Source organism: Ranitomeya imitator, chromosome 2, assembly GCF_032444005.1.
Source record: "Ranitomeya imitator isolate aRanImi1 chromosome 2, aRanImi1.pri, whole genome shotgun sequence".
NCBI lineage: Eukaryota > Metazoa > Chordata > Amphibia > Anura > Dendrobatidae > Ranitomeya > Ranitomeya imitator.
In genome coordinates, this window is record NC_091283.1 from 187,963,819 (window position 1) to 187,987,016 (window position 23,198).

General features: G+C 47.7%; 1 protein-coding gene across 2 annotated transcripts; it reads right to left on the reverse strand.

Annotated features, from left to right (window-relative positions):
- Positions 1 to 3,762: 3,762 nt before the first annotated feature.
- LOC138662558 (protein FAM3A-like) lies at positions 3,763 to 22,553 on the reverse strand. Of its 2 annotated transcripts, none has more exons than XM_069748340.1 (10): positions 22,448 to 22,553; positions 17,103 to 17,179; positions 16,601 to 16,711; positions 16,472 to 16,495; positions 15,399 to 15,522; positions 14,580 to 14,638; positions 14,365 to 14,415; positions 6,229 to 6,313; positions 5,996 to 6,122; positions 3,763 to 4,896 (listed from the first exon to the last, which is right to left on the reverse strand). In XM_069748340.1, the coding sequence occupies exons 2-10, from the start codon at positions 17,113 to 17,115 to the stop codon at positions 4,798 to 4,800; spliced, it is 693 nt and encodes a 230-aa protein (XP_069604441.1). In that variant the 5' UTR covers positions 17,116 to 17,179; positions 22,448 to 22,553; the 3' UTR covers positions 3,763 to 4,797. The 2 variants fall into 2 exon arrangements, with proteins under 2 accessions (XP_069604441.1, XP_069604442.1); XM_069748341.1 differs by having other exon boundaries at positions 22,319 to 22,522.
- Positions 22,554 to 23,198: the final 645 nt, after the last annotated feature.

Sequence of the window (23,198 nt, forward strand, 5' to 3'; positions counted from 1 at the left end):
CCTCATCCTTACCTGCCTTATTTTCTTCCCCTTTCCTTCACTCCCTCCTCTGTTATTTCTGCGAGCATATTTTGTGTGAGTGGAGTTTACTTTTACCCTGGTCTTTGTTCCCCTGTTTTTCGGGTGGTCTCTTCCCTGGGTGGGGAGGGGGACAAACGCAGGGCTGCTGTTAGGAGACAGGGCAAGGGCGGAGGCCCCGGCATCCTCGCCATCTGAGGTATCCCGGGGAACAGGGCGAGTTAGGAACTAGGGCGAAGAAAGCTGCCCCTGGTCCCAGTTTACTCGCCAGTCCAATCGTGACAATTTCTCTGAGAGGACATAGGCCTCTAAAGGGATCTGAGCCCTGCCACAGGGAGACAGAAGGGAAGGCAGCGGACAGCCGCCATTGTGACATGATTTTCACTGCATTTCTGGGAGAGCAAGTCACCTCAGAGGAAACAAAACAGCTCGGCCACTGAGGTGTAACTGAGTGAGGGTCTCCACAGAGAGAGAACCTGAAAGCAGCCAATACCACACAGACACTGCCTGTCTGCAAATGTTCATCTGTAAGGAATAGGCTGACCCATTTACCTCACAAATGTATATAGTTATCTACTAGATTACCTCCAGTAAAATCAGTTCTAAATACAAGCTAAAAAAAAGGGGAGAAGCCAGCACTGCTTATGGTCAGAACGCAATAACTGAAGTGCACATGCACATAATAAATTCTAACTGCATTTCAAATATGAGACATTTAGCAAATAATTGATCAATTCTTTGAGCTACCCCGCCACTTCACGGCATTCTCATAATGGGGCAGTCCTATTCTACGTATTTTATTTACGTTGAGCCATTATGGCCTCCTGAATGTATAATGAGTATAAAAAGAAAGACCACATTACATGCGAACTGTACCTGGACCATTTCCGGAATCACTCCCTTGGTGCCAGGAAAGGCAAGCGCAGGTAAAGGCCGATCAGGTCCAGTGCGGACATTCTAGATCTGGCCTCCACACTGCCAAACCAGCACCAAAGTTGAAGGGTGAGACAGGCTGAGACACAGGTGCACAATTAACTGGAGCCTGAGGCGGGGCAGGGCTGCTGTGTGTGTGCACAGCAGCCTATCAATCACAGTGAACACAAAGAATGGCGCACATAACCCAGCGTGCGTGGCAACAGTGGTGGTCAGCCACATACCAATGCAAAGCAAAAAAAAAAAAGGGGGAGAAGCCAGCACTGCTTATGGTCAGAACGCAAATACAAGCTGCCTCTGTCATCTCTGGGGAAATATCTACATATAGTCGGTCGGCTCATCACATTTTTTTTTTAGTTTGTCACCACCAAGGAACTGAACTTACTCTACTGTTTGATCTGATTTAAAGAAGAAAAATGCCCCGACAGTAACAATCATCCGAACAGATTCTGCTGTGTGTGTGTGGTTCTTTCACACCAAAAGGCCAAGTACATTCAATCACTCATGATATTAAAAAGATGTACCAGATGTACTTTAAGTGTCCACTTGGTGATCAAGACAAAAGCAGGGCCCCTCATGTCATATGCTAAAGTTGTTCAAATGGTCTTCATGACTGGTGGAATATGAGGAAAGTGGCTATGCCATTTGCTGTTCCCATGATTTGGAGAGAACCCAGAAATCATAGTGATGACTGCTACTTTGTTTTGTCAAACTGAAGGGCTTTGCTACAAAGAACAAACATAAGATTAATTATCCTGAACTTGAATCTGTGAGGAGGCCAGTTCCACATGATGGTACCTTGCCAGTTCCTGTGCCACCATTGTCTGGATTGGATGAAAATGAAGTAGAATATTAAGACTATGGAGATGAAGCTACTGGTGAAGACATGGAGACCTTAAGTCAAGTTGAGTATGCTGAGCAGCCAGAGTACTTTGTTACAGATTGGCGATTGTTTATTGACTCATCCCAAAGAAGTTTGAAAGCAGTGTTGCTTCACAATGGAAATATGAAACCATTAATCTCTATTGCTCACTCAGGTCATCTAAAGGAAAGTTATGAAAATCTGTCAGTTGGTTTGGATGCTACACAATATAAGAATCATCAATGGAATATCTGTGGAGATTTTAAAGTGATTGGTCTGCTAATGGGAATGCAAGGAGGGTTCACAAAATATTGTTGCTTCTTGTGTTTATGGGACAGTAGAAATACAGCAGAGCATTATGTTCATCGTGATTGGTGACAGAGAAACATCTATGTTCCAGGTAGAGACAATGTTCAGCATAATCCTTTAGTTGCTCCGACAAAAATCTTTCTTCCTCCACTACATATAAAGTTGGGATTGTTTAAAAACGTTGTGAAAGCCGTGGCAAAGACAAATTCACAAGGGTTCCAGAACATTGCACAGAAATTCTCCAGCATTTTCACCCGCAATGTCGCCAATATACTTCCTATACCTTAGAATAATGATGCTGCTCCATGGAAACTATCGTGCTACATAACATCTATACACATTTTTGAAATCAGGACAAAAAGATGATTCAGGAAAGTACAAAGTCACCTGCGATGATCACAAAAATATTTTTTTTGTAGACCTGTGTAATCTGTGTCAGTCAGCCCCAAGAACCGCCTCCTGCCTACCGGCACTCATGGCTATTCTTTTGCTTAGCTGGCCAGGCCCGATGGCACACGTGTACCACGCTGCAACAATGACGTCACGCCATGCCAGGTAATCAAAAGGAGATCTGCAGATGCTGGAAGGTAAGAGGTTGCTCTCCGGGCTCCTGCCCAGTGGACACAGATTAGCGAGCTGGACGCTGGACTGGGTCATAACAATCATTTTGCATCAACACTAGTGGTGACCTATTCCTCTTAAAATGGGGAAAAAGTAGCTACTTGTCTCAGGGCAGAAAAAAAGAGAACCAAAATTCTGGATGAATCCCTGATCATGTTATTGTCAATTTAATTCTTAGCAGGCTATAGCCTAAGTGGCTACAACATGTACATATAAGGCTGGCCATATAAGCAAAAGAAAAGTTGGCCAAAATGGCAGACTGCTAAAGAAAATTCTGAGCGAGTGATCAGAAGAAGGAAGTCATTTAAGGTATCTGGGAATATGTGAAAATTCACTGGTAAAGTGGTGGAGGAGAGTTACTTTAACTGAGGATATTACCTTCAGTGTTTTGAAACTCAGAAGTTTGCTACAGCACAAGTGTTGAGAGGGGTTAATCGGATATTGTCCACCTTATCTCCACCCCAGGGAGTGGTCTGGGGTTTAAATAGTCTCCCTTCTGAGACAGTCGGTGTTCAGTGTGTCTGGAGTCAGCAGCTCCAGAGAAGTGGTTTTATGTTACCTGAACCTGGTTGTTATTTCTTGAGCGGGCGGAACCCTGCAGCCGCAGAGAATGAATACCATTTTATTTTGTTTTCCTCCTTTGCCCGAAGGGCTGCGTTTATTTCCACTTTGCACTGGTTTATGCTGCATGTATAATAAACCAGCGGACAATTTAAAGAGATAGTGTACGTGTGTCTACCTCCGAGTGCAGCCGATCTACCACAACACACAACTATACATCGTAAGTGAATAAATCCACCTATTATACTTATTTTTAGGTCATCAAAACTAATGATCAACAATAAACGAGTTTTCGTGTTGATCTTTTTTCCGTCAGCAGTAACTAATTGCCAAGTAATTAGTAAATGATGACGATGATGATAATGGACACGTGCAAATGTGCCATTGAGTAATTCGAGCTTGGTGCCTAGAGAAGCGCGAGTACAGGAACCATATAAATGAAGACACGAACTCCTGTGTAAGAAAAAAATTAAATTTACTGGAAAGTAGACCTGACATAGTTGTGTTAAATCCTGTTAAAAAAAAAAAAAATCACGAAGAAAGCATGGCTGTGCCTTCTCCTTCTGTCTGTCTCATCCACTCTCACAGTCACGCACCCATTCCCGATAGAAGACATATGTCTTACACAAGAGCAGCCATACACCACTCCCTCTGAATCACGCCATATATATGAAGCCTATGGGACCTCACCCGACATCCTGGGTCATGGTGAGAGACTACTTTTTGGTGAAAAAGGAAAAAAAATCACTGCAACTTAACACCTCCCCCCCCCCCCCAAAAACAAAAAAAAAAAAAAAAAAAACCTGTTCAATATTAAAATAAATTATTTCAGGGCAGGTTATATCCCGCGCTGTGACTGACCTATTGACGTAGTGATAAGTGATCAGATCTGTCCCGCTCTGCCCAGTGGAGAATCCGCGGCTCCTGATTGTATAGGACATGGGGGAGTGCGGCTCGGATTCAGACCAACGTGGACGTCTTGAAATGCGGGACCATTTCAGTCCTAATCTCCCCCACCTAGAATGGCTTTAGATTACCCTGAGGCACGCTCTTGCCATCTGTCCATGCACGTCCGGGTGAAGAATATCTGGAACACACGTTGTGCTTGCAGAATTTTTTTTTTTAGCCCTAATGTTCACCTCCTGTTGCTCATGCAATGATATGATGAAGACATGCGTAAAAATGTACAATGATATTTTGCAGCTTTCCAGTGCCGCTTCTTGATCAGAGCAAGGTTGGTAGATTTGGTAGTCATTTTTCATGCCATGTAATAAACCTGATAACAGTCCGCTCCTCTCCGCTGTCAGTTTACTGAGTTCATCCGAATGCACTGGGAGAGGATGGAAACGGGCCTGGCAGTAATGTCCGGATGAGGGGCACTTACTGTCAGTAGCCAACGAGTCAGAAACAAAAAAGGGGACAAATCAGAGAAGATCCAGTCCATCACCAGTGCACTCGCAGTTCTGCTTAGGTGGGCCGTCTTCACCGTTCCTTTACTCAACTTCTAGTGTACGAGGGGGCACGCAGCCCTCCAACTCCACGGCTTCAGGCCATCCTTCATACTTGTTACTGCTTTTACTGTTCTTTATTAGCTAGGAAATACGGAGACATCTATTAGTACCGCACAGACTAGCGCACATACGAACGTCCTGCACTTACACGATTCACCTCCTGAGAGGTGCAGACCTAGGGGCTGCATCCAGCCTGCAATGTTATTCCGTGTGCCCCCAGGCATCCGGTCACTGACATGCTTGCTGCTATCTGGAGCAGGATCATGTGTATTTTCCATGTTAATGAGGAGAGGAGAGCGCATAGGACGCACTTTGTGATCGTTACCATTAGTGATGAGCGTATGTGCTCGAATAAGGTATTATCTGAGCATGCTCAAGTACTAACTGAGTGACTTCGGAGTGCTTGAATAATATGTTTGAGCCCCCGCAACTGTTCGACAGCTGCAAAACATGCATGATTTCCTGTTTGTTAGGCAATCCCTGCATGTGTTGCAGCTGTCGAATAGTTGGGGGGGACTCAAACATATCATTTGACTACGCCGAAGTCACTCAGTTAGCCTACGAGCATGATCAGATAACACCTTATCCCAGCATGTTCACTCATTAATTACCATATATTGGTAAAATGGGGGTCTGCGGACCCAATAATAAATAGATGGGGTGGTACTGCCCATGCGCCGTGCTACCTTCAATACAGTGTTATGAGAGCAGTGAAACACATTTACTATCAGAGAGTCACGTATATGTAGAATCTGTACCCTTATCAGGTGCAAACAGCTTATAACAAGGACCCCCATTCTTCAGATACCACACCCACCTATCAAATATTTATGGCACATACTTTTAACATGCCATAAATGTCTCAGAAGGTAATATAAAAATACTTAGAATTGAGAGTCCTCAGTGGTTGATACCTTTTAATGGCTAACTGAAAAGATGGTAACAAATTGCGAGCTTTCGAGACCACTCAGGTCTCTGCGTCATGCATAGACTAATACAAATTCTTTTTTTGCTATATAAAAAGGTAAAAAAAAAAAAAAAACCATGATCATAATAATATATATATATATATATATATATATATATATATATATATATATATATATATATATATATATATATATATATATACATATACACACACACAAGTAATAATATATGAACAGTGACGTAACTATACCTGCTCAAATGGAGATTTATCCTGAACCCCTTTTGCTCCCAAGAACACCCAGCTGTCTCTAAACGCTACCTCCTTGGCTGAAGAGCTGCCCAGTTCGATGAACATCTTCCTGGCATCCTCATTCATTCTTGAAGGGGAGACAGAACCAAGGAGCGGGTCACGCTACAATATAATTAGCTTTGGGGGGGGGGGGGAGAAAAAAACACAAATTTGAAATAAAAATTGTAACTTACTTTGTGGCTGGATCATCATAAGAAGCTAAAATCATCAAGGTTCCTTCATGGATGGGCCGCAGGAAATTCAGAAGCTCAGACACGTCTGAAGACAAAAAACACGACACATGGTGACTAGGCGGGGTACATGTATAAAAACACATTTTCCACGTTACACAAGTTTTGCTAGGCGATAGCAACAAGTTATATATATCATCTGACAAAGGAGTCACGGAACTGCCATGTAAGGTATAAAAAATAATAGTATTTATTGAACAGTATAACAATAAAAGATATGGATAAAATCCAAAACTATCAGTCATGGTAAGGTAACTATGTGAATGGTGGATACTGGTAACAAAATACCACACAACACACCTGAAATTAACGACTAGAGATCACAAGTTCACAAAAACAGAGTACATAGTAAGTATTTCCACATTATAAGTCCCACTGAGGACTCCCTATCAAAAGCAGGTTAATGATCATGTAAAGGACTGGATCTCACCCATTATAGTCGCGGTATGTGTGAGGCAGCGCCAGCCCCTACGTGCGTTTCGCGTAGGCTTCTTCGGGGGCTGTACAGCGTGTGTCACTGACAAGATTTATATAATGCCACCACACCTGAGGCTAATAACGCGACTCCGTAGACGGCGCATGCGCCAATGACGTCAGCGCCGGAAATAGCATCACCGCTCGGCTGTCCAGGCAGAGCGAGAAGTCAGGAAGCCAAAACCATGGCAACCGTGACTCACACGCTTGACCCAATATATATTTTAGTTTAAAAAAAACAGGGATTTTTGTGTACTCACTGTAAAATCCTGTTCTCCGAGCCACTCATTGGGGGACAAAGGACCGTGGGTGTATGCCGCTGCCACTAGGAGGCTGCCACTAAGTGAATACGAAAAAAAGGGTTAGCTCCTCCTCTGCAGTATACACCACCCACTTGCTCCGGACGGAACCAGTTCAGTGACCAAGCAGTAAGAGATTGACAAAAATTAATAGTAGATACAACATTGTCAAACTGTAAAACCAACATAGGCAACAGGCCAAAAAAGGTGGGGGTTGTGTCCCCCAATGAGTGGCTCGGAGAAAAGGATTTTACGGCGAGTACACAAAAATCCCTGTTTCTCTTTCGCCACATTGGGGGACACAGGACCGTGTGACGACAAAGCAGTCCCTGGGTGGGAAGTAACAACAGAGTAAACTCCCGGCACCTGCTATCTAAAGGTGCGCTACTGCTACTTGCAAAATTCGTCTACCCAGGCACGCATCTGCGGATGCCTGAGTATGGACATCATAATGCTTTGAGAAAGTATACAGGCTAGACCAGGTCGCAGCTTTGCAAACCTGCTCTGCAGACGCTTGACGCTGAATGGCCCATGAAGCACCCGACTGAGTGGAGTGTGCCTTAATCCACGCTGGAATCAGCTTGCATCTGACGCAAGAAGCTTCTTGAATAGCTGACCAAAGCCATCTGGCTATTGTCAACTTAGAAGTGGACAATCCCTTCCAGTGTCCCGCTGGGAGCACAAACAGGGCATCTGTCTGGTGAAAGGATGCCGTCCTAGACATGTACTTTGAGAGTCCTCAAAAAATCCAAGGAGTGAAGAGCCTTCTCCACACAGTGCGCCAGAGCAGGACAAAACGGAGGAAGCACAATATCCTCGTTAAGGTGGAAGGAAGACACCACCTTTGGAAGAAAGGGAGGGGATGGCCTGAGGACCACTTTGTCTCGGTGGAATGTGAGAAAAGGAGCTTGACAGGAAAAAGAAGCCAACTCCAAGACTATTCTGATCGAAGTAATCGCGACAAGGAAGGCTACCTTGACCGAGAGGAGAGATAGATTCCTGCAGGACACCTAGGACCAGATTAAGGTACCAAGGCTCTAGAGGTGCTCTATAGGGATGTACCACGTGGGAGACTCCCTGAAAGAACGCTCTCACCAGGGGTTTGGAAGCAATCTTACGCTGGAAAAGGACGGGTAAGGCTGAGACCTGCCTCTTTCGGGAGCTCGGTGATGGCCCCAAGTCCACACCGGATTGAAGAAATTTCAAGATAGTGGGAATGTTGAGAACCAGCTGAGGACGACCTCTGCTTCTGCACCATTTAAAAAAGATTTCCAGGTCCAATGATAGATGCGCAATGACACCGGCTTTCGAGCATTGATTAAGTTGGAAACTACTTAGCGGGAAAACCCGAAATTCAAGCCGTCAAACACAGGGCCCCTGAGTTCTGGTGGTAAATCGGACCCTGAGAAAGCAGATCCAGACGATCGAGTAGTCACCAAGGAACGTCTGTGATCAGTTGAACGAGCTCTGCGTACCACGCTCGGCGAGGCCAATCCAGAGCAATGAGGATCACCGGCACCCTCTCCGCCTTGATCTCCCTGATGACCTTCGGAAGCAAGGGCAAGGGAGGAAGCAGGGGAGGAAGATGAAAGTGACTCCAGGGAAGTACCAGCGCGTCCACCCCGACTGCTCTTGGGTCCCGGGACCAGGCCACAAACTGAGGTACCTTGGCATTGAACCAGGAAGCCATCAGGTCTACGTCCGGAGTACCCCAACAAAGGAAGATCTGCTGGAAAATGTCTTGATGGAGAGACCACTCTCCTGAGGCAAGGCCTTGACAGCTTAGGAAATCTGCTGCCCAGTTTTCCATCCCTGGAATGTGAACAGCTGATATAACCGAGTGGTTCCTTTCTGCCCAGCAAAGAATGTGTTCCACCTCGCACATTGCAGCCCTGCTGCGGGTGCCCCCCTGATTATTTATATATGCCACAGCCGTGGCATTGTCCGACTGGATACAGATGGGGTGGCCTGCTAGGAGATGATGGAACCGCCGCAGGGACAGCCAAATCGCAGGGATCTCCACGACATTGTTGGGAAGGCCAGACTCCTGAGGAGACCAGCTCCCCTGGGCAGTGTGATGACAAAAAATGGCTCCCCAGTCGAGGCTGGCATCGGTAGTGACCACCAGTCAATGGACTGGATTGAAGGAATTCCCTTGGAGGGAGGTCCGGAGCGTCCACCACTGGAGTGCCTGTTTGACCTGAGGGGTCAGTCGACATGGTTGATAGAGGGAAGATGGACTCTTGTCCCATGCGTCCAACAGTGCGTGCTGTAGGGGACGAAGATGCAGTTGTGCAAACTGAATTGCTTCCATTGCGGCTACCATATTCCCAAGAATCCTTATACCGAAACGGATGGAACAAGGAGAGAGAGTTGACAGAGCGTCCGGACCCCCTGTTGATGAGCTAGGACCTTGTCCCGAAGGAGAATCACCAACCCTCGGGGAAGTGTCCAGAGTCATGCCCAGGAAAGAGATCTGCTGAGCTGGAATGGGAGAAGACTTTTTCAGGTTGATTAACCAGCCCAGCCGAGAAAAAGTATCCAAAGAAATGCGGATGCACTCCTCGCAGGCTTGGAAAGATGGGCCTTTGACCAGTAAGTAGTCTAAATAGGGGAGGGCGACTAGGCCCCGAGATTGTAAGATGGCCATGACAGCCGCCATGACCTTTGTGAAGACTCTGGGGGTGGTGGCGAGGCTGAAGGGCAAGGCTGTGAACTGAAAATGTTCTCCGTGAACAGAGAAGCGAAGGAACCTTTGGTGAGGAGGGAAGATTGGAATGTGAAGATACGCATCCCGAATGTCGATGGAGGCTAGGAACTCGTCTTGCTCCATCGAGGCGATGACGGAACGAAGGGACTCCATCCTGAAATGCCAGACTGACAAATCTGTTTAAAAGCTTTAGGCTAGGTTCAGATTGCGTTAGTGCAATCCGTTTAGTGGATACGCTAATGGATTGCGCTAACGCAATGTCCAAAAAGGGATTGCATTTGGCAATCCCGCTAGCGCAGATGCCTGATCTGCGCTAGCGCAGAACGGACCCTGAACGCTGCAAGCAGTGTTCGAGGTCCGTCCGAAAATAACGGCACATCGCTGACACATGCCAAAAATGGCATACGTTAGCGATGCGTTAGCGATCCGTTAGCACACTGCAGTCAATGGGTGCGCTAACGGATCCGTTACATGGCGTTAATTGCGACAATTTCGCCATGTAACGGATTCCGTTAGCGGACACCCACTAACGCAATGTGAACCTAGCCTTAGATAAAAGATGGATCTGACTGTACCATCCTTCTTGGGAACCGTAAACAGATTTGAATAAAATCTATTTTGTATCTGGAGGACACCAGATCCCCGACCCACTCATCGTGAACGACTGCGAGACAGATATGACGAAACAGGAATAGGCGGCCGCCTACTCTGCTGGTGTCGTCGGACAGTGTTGCAAGTCATTTAGTTGAGGATCTGGATCTGGACTACATGTGCTTTCAATGAGCGGTTGGGCATGTACTGTCGGCTCCTGTACCTGACAACGGGACGTCCCGAACCGGGGGTACTGGCCGTAGAGGACCACCCTTAATTTCTGCGAAAGGACCGAAAACGAGTCTGCAGCTGTCGGCGGATCGATCGCCTAATTCTCTGCTGGGAAGGAATTTACTCTTCCTGCCTGTAGCATCCAAAATCAGTTGGTCCAACGTTTCTCCAAATAATCGACTGCTGAGATAGGGAAGGGACGTTAAGGACGTTTTAGATGCAGAGTCCGCTCGCCAGTTCCTCAGGCATAGCGCCCTTCTAATCGCTACTGCGTTTGAAGCTGTAAGTGCAGAGCAATGAGCCGCGACCAAGGAAGCATTTACTAAATAATCACCTGCCAAAGAAATTTGATTGGCCAACTCCGCTATCTTGGAGGGGAGATCACTCTTCTGTATGGCCTTATGCAGGGAATCTGCCCAGTAAGCCACTGCTTTGGCGACCCAGGTAGCTGCAAAGGAGGGAAAGAGTGCCGAGCCTGATGCCTCAAAAACCTAACGGGCGAGGCTGTCAATCAGACGATCTGTGGGAACTTCAATGGAGGATCCATCCGGCAGGGACAGCAGAGTCTTGGAGGACAACCTGGATACAGGAGGATCCACTGGATGGGATTCTGTCCATTGTTTGTGGAGGTCAGGAGAGAAGGGATATTTGGTCTCCAGAGATTGCTGACCTGCAAAGCGTTTGTCCGGACACTCCCTATGTCGCCGAACTATGTCCTGGAACTCAGGGTGATCGGCAAACACCCTATGAGGACGTTCGGTCCTTTTAAAGGACACTGCAGTTATCCGTGAGGGAAGTAGAAGGCTCTTCGTCGACCTGCAGTGACTGGTTGACGGCATCAATAAGACTATCCACTGTAGTCCGATAACCTGGCGACTCTAGGTCAAGGGGCCCATCCGACTCAGAATCATGATCGCTATAGGCGCCTGGAGAGGGAGAGCGAGAAGCGCAGCTATCGGACGCTTGAGGGCCTGGGGGACGAGCTATGTAGTCGCTTCCTAGATGCCCGTTTATGTCTTAAGTCAGAATGGCCCGTGCAGGCAGATGGTTCCCTTGATGTAGGGGAATTCTTTGAGACAGACAGATTAGAGGGCCTGCTCCTAGAGGGATCATGAAGGGACTCAATCACTTTGGTCAAAGACGACATAGATTGCGATAGTGACAAGGTCCACTCAGCAGGACTGCTCACTGTGGGGTCAGTCGCGGTGGGGGGCTCCTGAGCGCATTTAGGGTCACAAGCATGACAGAGCGGAGCAGTATGCCCACTTGGCAGCGCAGCCTGATAGGAGGTGCAAGAAGTAAAAAACACTGTTTTAGATGACTTTTTGGAGGTTTTACATAGAGACATGCTGTATCCCTGTTAACCACCAAAATACTGCAGGGAAGGCCAAGTGTGGCTGTAAAGTCAGCATAGCACTTTGTGTGCTGCTGAGAAAAGGAGACCTGCGGGCACTGAGGCAGAGCACTTACCCAGGTCCTGTGCCCCTGCGTCCCCAGCGGAGCAGCGGTCTTGTAGAGGCAGCACTTTGTGTGCTGCTGAGAAAAGGGGACCCGCGGGCAGTGAAGCAGAGCACCAACCCAGGTCCTGCGCCCCCAGCGGAGCAGCGGTCTTGTAGAGGCAGAACTTTGTGTGCTGCTGAGAAAAGGGGACCTGCGGGCAGTGAGGCAGAGCACTTATCCAGGTCCTGTGCCCCTGCGCCCCCAGCGGTCTTGTAGAGGCAGCGCGGTGTTCCTCCGTAATTAGGGGGGCTGAAGATGGCCGCCGAGATTAGGAAGGGCGCTTCTCGCAGTGTACGAGAAGTGCCGGGCTGGTGGGTGGAACCTCAGGCGTGACGTGCACTGTGGGTGGAGTTTTCGACCTGAGGCCTAGTCGAGGCCGAAGCCAGGGACTAAATTAGCGGTGACAGGCTGAGGAGAACCGTCCAAAACTCACCATCGAAGTCTAGGAGGATCGAGGAGCAGAGCTGCTGCTCAGCTGGAAGTCAGTAATTCGAGGGGAACTGTGCAGGAACCCTCGATCCACCATCCCCTTTGACCGTCTAGCTCCATGCAGCACCACTGTTCATTCAGTGGTGGTGCAGTGGGAGCAGCTGGACGCCATGGGGAGGGAGCCTCTGTGTATCCTAAGGGTTCGCTCACCTGGGATGGAACAGGGCATGCAGGCAACACTCCATGTTCCCGTCTGTTGCTGGTGCGGGGAGATCGGCGCCTTGAAGGGAACAGTCGCCCCTAAAATAGCTCAGGCCTGGCATCCCACGTCGCAGGAGAGGGTATGGGGAAGCGAAACTCGCCATGCTCGCCTTTTGCTGTTTGGGGGAGATCGGCCCCTTGAAAAGGATCCATCCCCCAGTCTTCCTCTTGCGCAAAAAGGTTTAAAAAAAAAATAAATACAAAAATAGAAAGGAAAAAAAAAAAAAAGTATGGTTAGAATAGCAGACCCCAGTGTGCCTCCTGTGGACACTAAGAATGAACTGGTTCTGTCCGGAGCCAGCAGGAGGGTGTACACTGCAGGAGAGGAGCGAACCCTTTTTTGTATTTACTTAGTGTCAGCCTCCTAGTGGCAGCAGCAAACACCCATGCTCTGTGTCCCCCAATGTGGCGAAGGAGAAATGTTTTTTTTTTTTTGCTTCTCGACGTTCTGAGATTTGAAGGAAAAGACATTTCACACTTCAGGCTGCACTAACCGAAAATGACGATCATTGATCCGATACTATAAAGAAGCGGTTTTGTGCCACGACGCGTTTCCACCCCGGACTGGTGTCTTTTTCTTGTGTAAGAACCAACTCTACCAAGATTTGTAACTTTATTTTTCGTCATGAGCCTGTACGAGGGCTCATTTTGTTGGCCCTTCAAGCCTTAGATTTTACTCATACCATATTGGGGTGTTTAGGAAGTTTTGATAATTTTTTTGGGGGGGTGTGGACAATGTGGGGAAAAGTGTGACTACCAAAAAAAAAAAAAAAATGACCGTTAATTTTTCCATGTCAGCAGTCACCTTACAGGATGAATATTTTCACATCTTACTCATGCAGACAATTACCCTTGCAGCAATTCAAAATAGGTTATTTTATTTTTTTTTTTTTTACATTTCGCTATTTAGATTTGAGAAAAAAAAAAAAAAAAGATTTAAACCATTCTGTTCTTCTATTTATTTTTAATCATTCCCTTGTGACGGCTCAATTACGTATACAATGCACATGTCCTATGACGTCCAACCAAGAGACTGGGCTTCAGAGGAATCCTAACATGGCAGACACAGGGGTCTTCAGTACGACCCCGGCTGTCATGGCATGAGATTGACACCCTTTGATCGGGGCTGTGAAATAATGGCTGCCATGTTGGTTGCCCTTTAAATGCAGTTGCCACAGCAGGATTTGGGTTAAGCTGATGTGATCAGGGCTAGCTCAGACCGCATCTGTCAAGAGTCGGGCTCAACACTACTGTGCCCGCTCCATACAGTGACGGCACCCAGCTGCTGTACATCTTCAGTGCCCGCTGTTAAGGTGTTAAATGGGTTCTATCATCTCACTAGGTGCTGGCATATTGTTTGGAAAGGACACTAGTGATCCAGCGTCTGAAGCCCTGTGCATGATGGGGTCCCAGAAAAGACATCACCACCAGCCACTGCCTTATAATGGGGTTCGTTAGGCCCCACGAGACGCTGGCAGAACTTTTTGTCCTGTTAAATATGATAGAATTACATTAAGAGAAAAAAAAAACTCCAAAAGCAGATGTCGGCACAGCCCAGCCCTGCTACCGCTCATAGGAACTCACCTCCGTCCCACATGTCAAACGTCTTGGCCTCTATCAGGTCTCCATTCACTCCTGGAATTCAGAAAACAGATTTACATATAGACCACGACGGGGGAAACTCAGAAATGCCCGCAGCTCCACAATATCACCCAGGTACTTACAGATCTGCAGAACTAAACACTAAGACTATGGCGCGCTATCAGAACGATACATGATGGACATTTGGTGCCACTGACCGTTAACGAGTGCGATGTTCAGCCCCCGGCCGACGTTGTTCTGGACGCTGCTCATCAACCTGGGACAGAAAAAAAATAAAAATAAAAAATGTGCAATTATATTTAGACCTTTATCTATATTGCAGTTTGTCGTCGCCTTGCTATCGGCTCAGGACTCAATGACAGGTCACAGATTAATGATCAATTGGGAGGAGGCGAGATGTGACCGAGGGAGAGAGCGCTGATGGGACGCCTTGGCAGTAGGGGGTCTGATGAAGGCCTTAGTGCTCTGTTAAGCCCAGCCAATTCCAGTGTTTTACAGGAGATTATCTTCTGTATATACCACAATATAATAACATTGCAGTGCAGAGAGAAAAAACAATCGTAGTTTTAAGTCCCATGGGAACGATAAAATAAGAAGTAAAAAAATAAAATTATTTTTAAATACTAAATTCCCCCCATTTTCACAGTTTAAAAGTACAGGAATATAAAAAAATATATAGAAAGAATAAAAAGGAAACTTGGCTGGGGCATCAAGGGAATTAGGGTCCCGAATAGCAGCCTCTCCCCTAACTGGCCATGTAGGAAGGAATTTGCCAGTAATCAGACCAGTCCCTCCCAGTGAGGTTACTGGTCATTAAAGGGATACACACTAAGAAATCTGCCCTTGGCGGACTGACGTTCCCGGTCCCATCTTCCATGTGCATTGCTGTGGAGATATGGAGGCCGTTGTGCTTCCTAGGGAGATGTCGCCTCTCGGGGTCTTCGCAGAGCGGACCCTGGGTTACCGCACATGTGGTAGGACGTGACCGAGAGTCTTGTGAGGATTTTAGGACTCACATTTTATCTTCAAAGCAGATTTTCGGTCCAATGACGTTCGCTGCTCCGCTCACCACTCGGAAGGCAAAGTGCTTATCGGGGCAGGGCTGCGGTAATCCACATTTATATTTCTTGGGCCGCGGGTCTGCGAGGAAACACAGACAGGAGGTCACAGATGGCCAGGGAAGAGGCATCGACATGAACGCTTGATATGGCGAACAAGGAAAATGCAGAATCAGCCTTAAGGGTCATTTACGAAAGTGGTCAAGCAGCGGGTGAAAATAATCCTATCCATTCCCTAAAGGACCTTACAACTTGGGGGCACAGAGGTGGCCCCAGCAATGAGAATCTCCTTACAGTCACACAGCATAGCATTTCCTCCAGTGGCCACTAGGAGGAGCTTGACTGCCTTCGCTGTAGAAATCCATCAGCATTGAGCTCCCCCTAGTGGTGGGTGAAGGGAGTGGAGATAGGAGCTCTATAGTATAGGGCAGACATATCAATCAGATTTCTGGCATAAATATATTGAAAAATAATAGTGATTTTTTTTTTTCTCATTAGAAAAGCAGATTTTCTAAGCGGACTCAGTCTCCAGTTAGTGACACTAGTGAATGGAGGCTGATAGATTTTAGCTGCAGCCCAACAGAGCAGAGGAGTAGAGCGGGTACACCGCCCCAGTGACCACAGCCCCCCGTACTCTCCCGCCTTGAGAAGTCATTTGTGTCCGTTTCGTAAATGAGCCTTAGGTCTGCCCACTTCACCGGTGGAGGTGAGGAGCCATTCTTCATCCATGGGTGATGTGCCAGCTGTGCCCACGTGATGTGTAATGAAAGCATTCAGGAATACAGCTTAGATTAGTTACTAATCTCATGTGTTGGCACAAACCACAAGCACATGGCGGATCCTGGTATCGGCACCTCCGAGCACCGTATGGCAGGGAGGTGGCGATGCCGGAGATGCTGCACTGATGGCGCCATGAGACAGCGCCACGTGTGAGATGATTGGTTAGTGGGATTATTAGTCAAGGTGCCCAGTTAGCAGAGGTTAGTACGAGTGTGCCCAGGCTGCATGGAGACCCTGGCACATATACTCACCAGCCGTACTCATCACATCCGAACCTGCAGATAATGAGCACAATTAAGACAACATGGCAAGAAAAGAAGACAGTGGGAGAACAGTGGGAGAATACACTGAGTGTGGCAGAGATTGGGGGCCGCACTTACCCCCCATGATCTGCTGTAATCGGGGGAAGCCGTTCTGTGTTCCCAGGATAATTCCAGCTAATATCCATGTCAGGCCCACGGTGAGGAGTACCACGATAATACGCACAGGACCTGCCGGACATAGAAAAGGCTCAGCAGGACCTATTCATGGGGCATTCCCATCTCACAGTGATGCCCTTCATCTAATGATTTCCCAAAAATGAAGGGGGCTGCAGTGCTGACCTACTGCTGCGGCCCGGTCAGTCTTGTACAGCAACGCTCCTGGTGTGTGCTGTGCAGGGGAACTGCCGCAGAGCTCTGTGCAGGGGTACGAGGCTGGGGCAGATCTCTGCACAGCAACTGACCGGACGCGGCTGCGCAAGGAAGAACTGTGCCAATTCAGTGACAGGACCCTCCATTCTTCGGATTCCTGCCTCCACCAGTTAAAAAGTGATGGTATATCCTAGCTATAGGCCATCACTTTATGAGAGGTGAACATACCGCTAAGAGTCAGCGAACTTACCTGCTAGCCGCATAATTCAGAGAAGGAGCACAAGTGCTGCCCTGGTGCACTGTGCGTCCCTCGTCTCCTGGCCGTACCTGCAAAATAAAAAATACGTAACTGACAATGCAGTGTGAAAGCAATGCAAAATCAAGACGGACATATCTGCACGTACACGGTGAATGCGACTTTCTAACCTAATGGTCTGGTGGGATGAAAAAAAATCAAGGGGATAACAAGGGTGAAACATCTATTCCATCCAAAAGAAACATTTTTTGTAAAAAATAATTATATTATATATACATATACGCACACAAAGACAGCTAAAAAAAAAATAAAGGGAACACCAAAATCCCACATCCTAGATATCACTGAATGACATAGTCCAGTTACAAATCTTTATTCATTACATAGTGGAATGTGTTGAGAACAATAAAACCTATAAATGATCAATATAAATAACAACTAATATCCCACGGAGGTCTGGAGTTGGAATGATGTTCAAAATCAAAATGGAAAATCAAATTACAGGCTGATCCAACTTCAGTGGAAGTGACTCAAGACAAGGAAATGATGCTCAGTACTGTGTGTGGCCTCCACGTGCCTGTATGACTTCCCTACAACACCTGGGCATGCTCCTGATGAGGCGGCTGATGGTCTCCTGAGGGATCTTCTCCCAGACCTGGACTAAAGCATCGGCCAACTCCTGGACAGTCTGTGGTGCTACGTAACGTTGGTGGATGGTGCGAGACATGATGTCCCAGATGTGTTCAATCGGATTCAGGTCTGGGGAATGGGCGGGCCAGTCCATAGCTTCAATGCCTTCATCTTGCAGGAACTGCTGACACACTCCAGCCACATGAGGTCTGGCATTGTCCTGCATTAGGAGGAACCCAGGGCCAACCGCACCAGCATATGGTCTCACAAGGGGTCTGAGGATCTCATCTCGGTTCCTAATGGCAGTCAGGCTACCTCTGGCGAGCACATGGAGGGCTGTGCGGCCCTCCAAAGAAATGCCACCCCACACCATTACTGACCCACTGCCAAACCGGTCATGCTGAAGGATGTTGCAGGCAACAGATCGCTCTCCACGGCGTCTCCAGACTCTGTCACATCTGTCACATGTGCTCAGTGTGAACCTGCTTTCATCTGTGAACAGCATAGGAAGCCAATGTCAAATCTGCCAGTCTTGGTGTTCTCTGGCAAATGCCAATCGCCCTGCACGGTGTAGGGCTATAAGCACAACACCCACTTGTGGACGTCGGGCACTCATGGAGTCTGTTCCTGATAGTTTGAGCAGACACATAGATGTTAGTGGCCTGTGGACATCATTTTGCCGGACTCTGGCACTGTTCCTCTGGCTCCTCATTTGACAAAGGAGGAGGTTGTGGTCCTACTGTCGGGTTGTTGCCCTTCTATTGCCCCCTGCACATCTCCTGGTGTACTGGCCTGTCTCCTGGTATCTGCTCCATGCTCTGGACACTGTGCTGACAGACACAGTTCCTCTTCTCGCCACAGCTTGCATTGATGTGCCATCCTGCATGAGCTGTACTACCTGAGCAACTCCTGTGGGTTGTAGACACATCATGCTACTATACAGTAACTCTAGGGGTGAGAGCAATGACAAAATACAAAAGTGACAAAATGCAGAAGTGACCAAAACACACAAAAATAATCAGTACACAGAAATGGTCTGTAGTCTTCCCCCTCAGAATCATTCCCTTATAGGGGTTGTCTTGCGAAATGCCGATCATTTCTACCTGTTGCCTGTTCCATTTGCACAACAGCAGGAGAATGTGACTCGCTATTGATGTTGCTTCATAACTGGACAGTCATTAGTGTGACTGACTTGGAGTTATAATGTGTTTGAGTGCTTTATTAGCAATATATTATATATGATGGAATGGGTGTAGCAGGTCTTGTGGGAATGATTTGGTAACTTCACATTCTCCCACTAGGTGGCAGTGCTGTTGCTCTTTAGGGACCCTGGTGGTCTAGTGGTCTGCCACGTGGCACTGCAACATGTCCTGATGGCCATACAGCAAGCCATCTCTCCTGACTCCCTCATACCCAAGTGAATTTATATGTTCCCAACTGGGAGAGAGGAAAAACCCGCCGTCAGACTGGTCTACTATCGGCTTCTCTCCCCTGAAAAGAATCAGGCGTTAAAATTCCAAGTACCAGCTCCTCATCTCCCTCGTTATCTGTCAGGGAGAATCACAAACCCCCCATACACATCGGCCAGGCTGGCCACATCAGACAACTTTCATCTCATGTGTATGGGGGCAGCCTTATGTGTGGCAATGACTTGCTATATAAACCCCCCACAAGAAAAAAAATCAAATACCCAAGAAGCAGGCTCAACCGAATCCCCAAAAGAAAAAGTCACAGACTACATAATTAAATTTACATCCAAAATAAAACCAGATCAAAACCTTGAAAAAATAAAATAAAATTTGCACCCAAAATAAATTCCTGTCAGGAGCCCGGGTGAAGGTCATATGTGTGGACCGATTTCCAGGGCGCGGATGAAGCCCCTCTCAATAAATCTCCGTAGGATTCAGGTGGGCTATGTATCTCTGGCTGTGATCTGCTGTCTCCAGATCTCAGGTCTGGTGACCTCCATGTGATATCAGCAGATCCGCCAATACCCTGCACCCTGCGGCTCACAATGAGGCTTATAAGCCATGGCGCTACCGTCTGGGTGCGGCTCACAATGAGGCTTATAAGCCATAGCGTTGCCGTCTGGGTGCGGCTCACAATGAGGCTTATAAGCCATAGCGTTGCCGTCTGGGTGCGGCTCACAATGAGGCTTATAAGCCATAGCGTTGCCGTCTGGGTGCGGCTCACAATGACGCTTATAAGCCATAGCACTGCCATCTGGGTGCCCTTCTTGTTTATGTGACAGTCACTTCCAGAAGAGTTGGCAGTGACTTGAGCTGTCCTCGCCTGCTCTGCCCCTGGATTCAGAACTGGACACTTTCGTCACAAAGACAAATGGAGTCCTGTTTTTTGGTTATCTGACTGCTAAGGATTGATTGACTGCAGCGGTCCCATGAGGAATACCAGACATCACTGCTGCAGCCAGGAATAAGCACTGACTGGGAGACACAGAAGACCTATAGGAAGCCAATCCTACGCTATGAGCGACCCCAGCCTACTCCTTCAACAAGTTTCCCACCTGTGAGGACATTTATTTTTCTCAGTAACGTGTATTTTAGGCCTTAAAAAATATATTTTTTTTCCAATTAGGCTTCACTAAAAATTTGGCACCGTTTGGCTTTCACGGTCTGTTTCCTGACACAATGAACTTTCATGTGGTCTGTGGTCAGACATCATCTGAGAGGAGCTCTGAAAAAGACAGATAAAGGAAGAGTAACCAATCCCCAGCGGAATGAGCTCACTGATGGATCCTCAGTTTACTCATTCTGCAGCCAGCCACAGAGAGGTTAGAGAAGGCAAATGGTGCAAACTTTTTAATGGTACCAATTGCAAAAGTGAGAGTTTTCTTTCATTTTAAACCTAGATATATGCATTTAAGTAAAATGTAAAATGATTTGTCCGCAAAAGGTAGAAAACCCCTTTAAGTGTTCCCTTAGTTTTGTGTGTGCAGTGTATACATCAAAACGGAGACCAAACACGTGATGAGTACAGGGTGCTAGAAAGGTGTGTAAGAGGGTAATTTACAGTTATTTGTCACCTTTTTATTAGCATATTACAAGAAAAGTAGCCAGGAACGCCTGACAAGAGCAGTGCACATCCATAGCAACAGGCCTCAGATTACTGAGATCAGCCCTGGTTACTAGGATGCACATCCATAGCAACCAGCCTCAGATTACTGAGATCAGCCCTGGTTACTAGGATGCACATCCATAGCAACCGTCCTCAGATTACTGAGATCAGCCCTGGTTACTAGGATGCACATCCATAGCAACCAGCATCAGATTACTGAGATCAGCCCTGGTTACTAGGATGCACATCCATAGCAACCAGCATCAGATTACTGAGATCAGCCCTGGTTACTAGGATGCACATCCATAGCAACCAGCATCAGATTACTGAGATCAGCCCTGGTTACTAGGATGCACATCCATAGCAACCGGCCTCAGATTACTGAGATCAGCCCTGGTTACTAGGATGCATGTACATAGCAACCAGCCTCAGATTACTGAGATCAGCCCTGGTTACTAGGATGCACATCCATAGCAACCGGCCTCAGATTACTGAGATCAGCCCTGGTTACTAGGATGCACATCCATAGCAACCAGCCTCAGATTACTGAGATCAGCCCTGGTTACTAGGCTGCACATCCATAGCAACCGGCCTCAGATTACTGAGATCAGCCCTGGTTACTAGGATGCACATCCATAGCAACCGGCATCAGATTACTGAGATCAGCCCTGGTTACTAGGATGCACATCCATAGCAACCAACCTCAGATTACTGAGATCAGCCCCGGTTACTAGGATGCACATCCATAGCAACCGGCCTCAGATTACTGAGATCAGCCCTTGTTACTAGGATGCACATCCATAGCAACCGGCCTCAGATTACTGAGATCAGTCCTGGTTACTAGGATGCAAATCCATAGCAACCGGCCTCAGATTACTGAGATCAGCCCCGGTTACTAGGATGCACATCCATAGCAACCGGCCTCAGATTACTGAGATCAGCCCTGGTTACTAGGATGCATGTATATAGCAACCGGCCTCAGATTACTGAGATCAGTCCTGGTTACTAGGATGCACATCCATAGCAACCGGCCTCAGATTACTGAGATCAGCCCTGGTTACTAGGAAGCTCATCCATAGCAACCAGCCTCAGATTACTGAGATCAGTCCTGGTTATTAGAAAGCTCATCCATAGCAACCGGCTTGAGATCAGCCCTGGTTACTAGGAAGCTCATCCATAGCTACCCACCTCCGTTCAGCCCTGGTTGCTAGGCAACACAGTCTCAGAATTTATTTATTGCACAGATCAGCTCTGGTTGCTAGGCACCTTATCTGTAGCAACTGGTCTCAGATCAGCCCAAGCCCAACTTACCACTAAACAATGGAAGCCCGCCGCCATCAGCCCCCGTATACACCAGGTGGCGCCCCCTTTACCTACATCCTCACGCTGCAGACAAACCAGCGGTTTATCGCATGGAGGTAAATGGTTGCTATGGTAACAGGCTGCGCCACAATCTCTTCCTGAAAATTCCCCGAACATGATACAAAAGTTTTCCAACCACTTACACTGCCCCGGACAAGTGTCAGCACGTCCGTGCCGTCCTTGGCATGCTGGGACTTGTAGTACGACGACGGATTTTGGCCCCTCAGGACGGCATAACTGCTGCATACACGGCGCCTGTGCTGGACACTCACCCGCGACCGCTAATGTCCCGCTATATCACGATATATCCCAGCAGCTGCTTCCACTGCTAACATATCCGGAAGTTTCAGCGACCCCGAGAGGAGGCGTGAACGAGCGTGCACAGCATATGATTGGTGTGAAGAGCATGACTCGCCATTGATTGGCCGCTCATTTAACCAATGGCAAAGCGCGTCCTTGCTTCCCACTACGGAAACTGCGAGAGGCCAAGGTGAGATTATTTCCTCTGCGGCCATATTGCTACACCCAAGATGCAAAACGGTTTTTATTCTGCGCTCTTTGGATGGAGGTGAATTGAGGCCATTTTCAGTGTTGTACTTTCCCTCAGTGTGATGTGAAAGATGCATCGTCCACGTCATAGGGAGATTTGTGTGGATTCATGAACTGAGCTCAGAACTGCACAGAACTACACAATGGCGAATAAGCTGGCAAACGGGCTATGCCATGTCCTGAGAGCGCAGTGCCGCGTGATACCGCGACCAGACCTCACCCAGGCAGAAATGGTGCCCGACTGGGGCCCACTCGTGTTCCCACACAGTGCACGGCATGCCCCGGAGATGTGCCCACAGCGCCTCCTTATACATAGTCTGATGGTCCCCCACACAGTATGTGGCCCGCAGTGCCCCACACACACACACTATGGTCCTCCCCCCCCCCACACACACACTATGGTCCCCCCCCCCCCACACACACACTATGGTCCCCCCCCCCACACACACACACTATGGTGCCCCCCCCCCCCCC